We start from the raw sequence: 6431 nt of genomic DNA on the forward strand, positions 1-6431 counted from the left end.
CGCTGCTGCGCTTTGCTTCATGGAAACCTGGCTGAACGGAGCCATACCGGACAGCACACTTCATCTAACAGGCTTCCAGCTGTTCAGAGTGGATCGCGTCACCGGGTTGTCGGGGAAAACGAGAGGCGGTGGATTATGTTTTTATATCAATGAAGGCTGGTGTACAGACGTGACAGTTTTAAAGAAGATGTGCTGCCCAAATTTGGAAGCTCTTTTCATTAACTGTAAGCCTTTTTATTCACCGCGGGAGTTTTCCTCGTTTATTCTGGTGAGTGTGTATATTCCTCCTGACATGCGTGTGAGCGCCACGCTAGAACTGTTGGCTGATCAAATTACACACACAGAGCAGCGTTATCCGGACTCTTTCATTATCATTCTCGGAGATAATCTCACCCGTGAACTGCCTAAATACAGACAGCACATCACGTGTCGTGTGTTTGCACACCTGGCGAATCTGGTCTCGCCGCTTCCGGTTCAAGCGTTTTGCATATGCTTCGTTAAATATGATGCAGTTTTACTCAAGAATGAAAACTGCTACCCTGAGAGACTGTGAGTAAATGTGTGTATTCGTGACACATGCAAGCTCATTTTGGTCCATTTACGACCCCTAAATGAACTAGTAAAAAGAGCCTGAATCAATCAGAGAGGATTCAGAAGAGACGTAAATCACTCCTACAGCCGGAGAGCAAGTTCCTGCCCAGCAACACACAGTTCTTCTGTCTGGATCTCAGGAGAGGAATTAGCACCTTCCCTTTCAGTCCGACTGCTGCTTATAATTCAGCTGGATATTAAAGAAATACATCAACACAGCAATTATGCAGTCATGATGAAGACAGCTCGCAACCTGAGGGAAGATACAGCTGCCCCTCCAACACAGAGACTACTTCCCTCTTTAGTGTTTTATTCTGGATAATCACATAAGGAGCGAGCGCTCAGCCGGGATAAGAAATAGGATGCCAGTTTAGGCTGCCTGCGTCTTTTAGCGGGGGACGGTACAGCTTCATTTTTACCCTCTGATCAAATGTAGTAATTTTAAGAGACTCCTCTCAGTGTTTACAAATGAAAACGCAAGGATTGCTTACAGGGTGGACATAAAGGGCTAGCATTAGCATTGCACAGTGACAGCTTACAGTATATAATGATTCAGTCATTTTAACTGTGATATCGTATGAAACATTTATATTTTTTTCAGGCTGGTCCTAATGAACATGCAACAATCTAACAAACAAACAGATGTTGCTTCTATCAAGGTAGAAATCATATTTGTTTTATATTTTATTTAAGTTTTTTATCACAAAATCACAATAAATCGTACAATATATAATTAGATTTTATATTTTCAGTTTTCAATTTAATTTTAGTTTAAGTTTTAGTAAGTTTTAATAATGTTATATTTTAATATTTCTCTTTAGATTGAACACTTGTTTATTTATTTATTTATTTTGTTTAGTTTGTCATTTTAGTATTTAATCTTCAATTAGTTGCTAAAACAACATTTTTTATAATTTTTTTATTTTAAAGGGGTCATATGATGCGATTTAAATTTTTCCTTTCTCTTTGGAGTGTTACAAGCTCTTGTTGCATAAAGAAGATCTGTAAAGTTGCAAAGACTAAAATCTCAAATCCAAAGAGATATTCTTTATAAAAGTTAAGACTTGTCCACGCCCTCCTAAAACGGCTCGTTTAAACACGCTCCCACAAGTCTACGTCACTGTGTGGGAAGATTTGCATAACACCGCCCAAATGTTCACGCAAAGAAAGAAGGCCTAACTTTTATTCTCGCTGTAGTATTGTTGCCGCCGGCGCCATGTTGTGGAGATGCTGTGTGGTTCGTTGTGAACGCGAAACTACTTTGTTTGGCCTCCAAAAGAGGACGAAATCCTCTTCGTCATGCCTGGAGCTGATCTGTGCTGGTCGCTGAGGAAATACATCAACTTCACGCTGTGGATCACCGGATCGGCTTTCACCGTGGACAAAGCGGAGTCCAGCCCGGGGTCGTCACATGTGGTTGCCGCAAGCCCGCTGGCCGCTCCTTACTCAAGCCCGCCGTGTGTGATGCTGTGTGACGCATTTTATTTCCTGAACAGTTACTTACTGTTTCCTAGCATACAATGGGTCTGTGCTCAAAGGCTGTTCTATAAAGCGGGGCAGTTCCATCTTTGCAAGGATAGTCTGGCGCTTCTGACTCACAGCCTGTAAGTATGGTTTTTATATTTAAAGAATTTGCCACTGATGATTCAAACGCGAGTAGCGCTTGTTGTTTGTCGTTTCTCCGATCACAAATGCACACATGGTTTTATGTTTATGCGGCGTGATACGCAACGTGTAAAAACACAGTATAAGTCATTATAATCAGTAATTATGCCCCCACTGGTTGCAACAAATGCCTCGTTGTAATGGGTTTTATTGTTTTTTTTGTCTTGCCGTGCCGGAAGACGGCATCACAGACAGTGTGTTAAAGGGGCGTAACATTTCCGTCACACGCTTGAGGTATTCGGCCAATCACAATGCACTGGATAGCTGGCCAATCAGAGCACACCTCGCTTTTCAGACCGATGAGCTTTGTAAAAATTGACGCGTTTCAGAAAGGCGGGGCATAGAGGAGCAACAATAATGTACATTATGTGGAAAATAATGTGTTTTTTGAACTTTAAACCACATAAACACATTTCATTACACCAAATAATGTTTTTTTTAGCAGCGTCATATGACCCCTTTAAGTTAGTGAGTTTTTCATTTAAAATGTATATTTTATTTATTTCAGAAACCGAAAATGGTGTTGCCTTTTTTTTTTTTTTTTGCCTCTCTTGTATTAGCTACTGACATTTATGCTGTTGTTTTCCCTTTAATAATGATGGAGGATGATGTCATCAAGGAACTGAATTTTTAAAAAGAAACATTGGGAATATTTCTGATAAATTACAGTTTTTTTCCTTGTTAAATGTGCAGCACTTGGATAATGTTGCTTGATATAATGTGACAAAGACTGAAAAACAATTTTGATTAAAAAAATATGTGGGTTTTAATATTCTACAAATATTTATATAAAAAAAGTATTAAGTACATGTAAAAAAAAATCATAAAATATAAAACAGGCCTGAAAAAAAAAAAACATTGTCATGCAATTTTTTTTTTCATTTTTTTTTTGCTGCTGAGCTGAGAATTGCTGGAGTGAATAAGAGATGACATGTAAACGGCCGGGACTTTCAACCTGACACACTCAATCACATCACACGCTGTACCGGCGCTACCACGTACCCGCCTGGCGCTCCGCTCCCCCAATGCATGCCTGTGAAGAACCGGGACATGCACGTGCGTGTGTGTGTGTGTGTGTGTGTGTGTGTGTGTGTGTGTGTGTGTGTGTGTGTGAGAGAGAGAGGAGTAAGAAAGAGGAGTAATAACTGTACTTCATTCACATTCAATCTTGTTATTGCCATAAAGCTGTAAAACATTTACCTTGTCTGGAGTAGTAAAGTGTTCTGATCCTCGCTGTTGCAAAACGTTACATGGCATTTGTACAAATGTAAGTCAAAAGTCGTTGATGTCATAAGAAAAACTTGTTCGGTTTGATCTGCAGTGATGGCATTTGTCATCATGATGCATTTTTATTTCTCTCTCTCAGTTCCAGCCATGATAACATCATATCCCAACAACTCACTGGCAACGAAAGGAGAGAAGATAGAGATGAGCTGCAAGGCGCATGGTGAGAAGCCCATCATGGTTAGATGGGAGAAGGAGGTGGAAAAGGAAAAGCAGTCACACATGATCAATCCAGACATGTGGCGGCACACGGTAACGGTCAAGAACGTCGGTGACGAGGTCGTCTCCACCCTGCAGGTCAGATTCTTCATTTGTGCATTGTCATTTTTCATGCTTGGCCTCTTCGATGCACATATTTCAAAATGAAACAACCCTTCACACTTAGTCCAAAATGTTATACTGATGCTCCTTGGTTTAAATTCTGAAAGTTAACGGTAAAGAGGTCTTTCAGGTACACATACTTACTGTTATATTTTAAAAGTAAAAAACTGTAGATAATAATATATTGATATATTTATTCATATAGTAATTTATTATAGTTTACAGGTAACACTTTACAATAAAGTTCACAAGTTAACATTAGTTATAGCATGAACAATATTATACAGCATTTATTGATCTTAACTAATGTTAATTTCAACATTTACTAATGCATTATTAAAGTTGTGCTTGTTAACATTAGTTAATGCGCTGTGAATTAACATGAACTAACAATGAACGACTGTATTTTAATTAACTAACATTAACAAAGATAAATAAATACTGCAATAGATGTACTGTTCATTGTTTGTTCATGTCAATTAATACATTAACTAATAGAGCCTTATTGTAAAGTGTTACCAGTTTATATAATAAATGAATACAAATTCAACTTGAATAATATACAAAATATATAGACTGCAGCCTAAAAATGCTCACCAAGGCTGCATTCATTTGATCAAAAATACAGTAACATTGTAAAATATTATTTCAATTTAAAATGACTATTTTCTATTTTAAAATATTTTAAAATGTAATTCATTCCTGTGATGTTAAAGCTGAATTTTCAGCATCATTACTCCAGTCATGATCCTTCAGAAATCATTCGAATATGCTGATTTGGTTCTCAAAAAGCATAAATTACTATTATCAATGTTGCTTAAAATTGATTTGGAAACCATTATACTTTTTTCAAGATTTTTTAATAAATAGAAAGTTCAAAAGAATAGAAATAGAATAGAAATCTTTTGTAACATTTTAAATGTATCCATTATCATGTATCCAATTTATATTAGACAACAAAACTAATTTCAAATCTATAGGTATAAAAGGTCCTTCAGGTATCTAAACTTTTTTCATAAAGTTTGATGTGAATGGTTTGTGATGATCAGGCTTGTTTAGGGAATGAATATGCTTTTTTTTTCTTCCTAGTTGTTTATTCACACACCATTTTCTTGATTTCAGATCTACCCAACAATGAGAGAGGATTCTGGGTTCTTCTCCTGTCACGCCATTAACTCCTATGGTGAAGACAGAGGCATCCTTCAGTTAACAGTTCAAGGTAAGCAGCCGGAAAATCGCCTTGGCTTGGCTGGAGATTTGGGGGATTTATAAGGCATTTGAACTCTTGAGGGAAATCTCCTGATTTAAATGTCATTGTTTAAATGTGGGGAGGGTTTCAAAAAGCCTCTGAGAATCTGAGCGCCGTATCGTTGAATTCTCAGAGCCACCAGAGCCTCCTAAAGTGGAGATTCGTGAGGTGAAAGAGAGGACCATCGCCCTCCGCTGGACCATGGGATTCGATGGGAACAGTCCCATCACCGGCTATGATATTGAATGCAAAAATAAAACAGGTACAGGATCCAACGAATACAAGCAACAGTAACACTTAGACAATCAAGTCTAGTTTTGGCATGAATAGATATCATAAGTGTGATTAAAATAGCAATAAATGAAGCTAATCAGCTGACATATGAGATCTAGGTATGTTCCCAACCAGTTGTATCCCTCTACCTATAAACAGAGACTTGGGAACGAGCTCGCAGGACCAGAGATGTTTCTCCTACCCTAAACCAGGCCACCATCATAGAACTTCACCCATCATCCACCTACAACATCCGTATGTTCGCCAAGAACCACATTGGTGACAGTGAACCCAGCAACGAGCTCACCGTAACCACCGATGAAGCAGGTATTATATACTAGTCATATCTGTCATGAGAAATGGTATTATGATGTACAATTCATCAGTGCATGTTACTCTTTCATCTTATTTCTCATGATTAAAATGTATTGGGCCGTCTTTTAGGAGTTTTTGAAGGGCTTTCCTATTTATAGAACAAATAGTAATGTAAATTATGGTATTATGAATGAAGGAATTGTGTTGCGATACTGCCAGCTGGTGGCAAAGGGTGACATTACAGGAGCGTGATTGAGACACTGATAACCATTGATGCCACTGTTTATGAGAAATGTGATGGAAGATATCAGACCAGGCTAAACCGAGTGTTTGTTTGACCACTCTAGATCCTGAAGGACCACCCCAAGATGTGACACTGGAAGCCATCTCCTCCCAAAGCATAAAAGTTACATGGAAGGTATGGTTTCACAGGGTATTGTACCTATATCAAGGTAGTACCTATACCTACTCATTCCTTATTATTACTATGCTTTATTATATATATATTATAAAATTGGTTATTTGTTTTATTATAATTATTTATAATATTTAACATTTATATTACTAAAATAAATAAATGAACAAACTATATAAAATGCAATGTGTATGTTTTTTTATTATTATTTTATTTTATTTACTAATATTATTTAAATGGTAGTTTGATAAAGAAATTGATATTATATTGAAATATATTTGACTACAAAAATAATTTCAAGTATATAAACATAAACCA

The 6431-nt window shown here is 37.2% G+C and overlaps 1 protein-coding gene across 1 annotated transcript in view; it reads left to right on the forward strand.

Moving 5' to 3' along the window:
• Positions 1 to 6431, forward strand: part of LOC107679528 (Down syndrome cell adhesion molecule homolog) — a 90360-nt gene that overhangs the window by 59652 nt on the left and 24277 nt on the right. The window contains exons 12-16 of the mRNA XM_016475107.1: positions 3623 to 3837; positions 4984 to 5080; positions 5244 to 5372; positions 5543 to 5710; positions 6046 to 6116. Of these exons, the coding sequence (XP_016330593.1) occupies positions 3623 to 3837; positions 4984 to 5080; positions 5244 to 5372; positions 5543 to 5710; positions 6046 to 6116 (680 nt within the window). The remainder of the gene's footprint in view (positions 1 to 3622; positions 3838 to 4983; positions 5081 to 5243; positions 5373 to 5542; positions 5711 to 6045; positions 6117 to 6431) is intronic.

The sequence above is a fragment of the Sinocyclocheilus anshuiensis genome, unplaced genomic scaffold (genome assembly GCF_001515605.1).
Source record: "Sinocyclocheilus anshuiensis isolate Anshui unplaced genomic scaffold, SAMN03320099.WGS_v1.1 scaffold2218, whole genome shotgun sequence".
Taxonomy (NCBI): Eukaryota; Metazoa; Chordata; class Actinopteri; order Cypriniformes; family Cyprinidae; genus Sinocyclocheilus; species Sinocyclocheilus anshuiensis.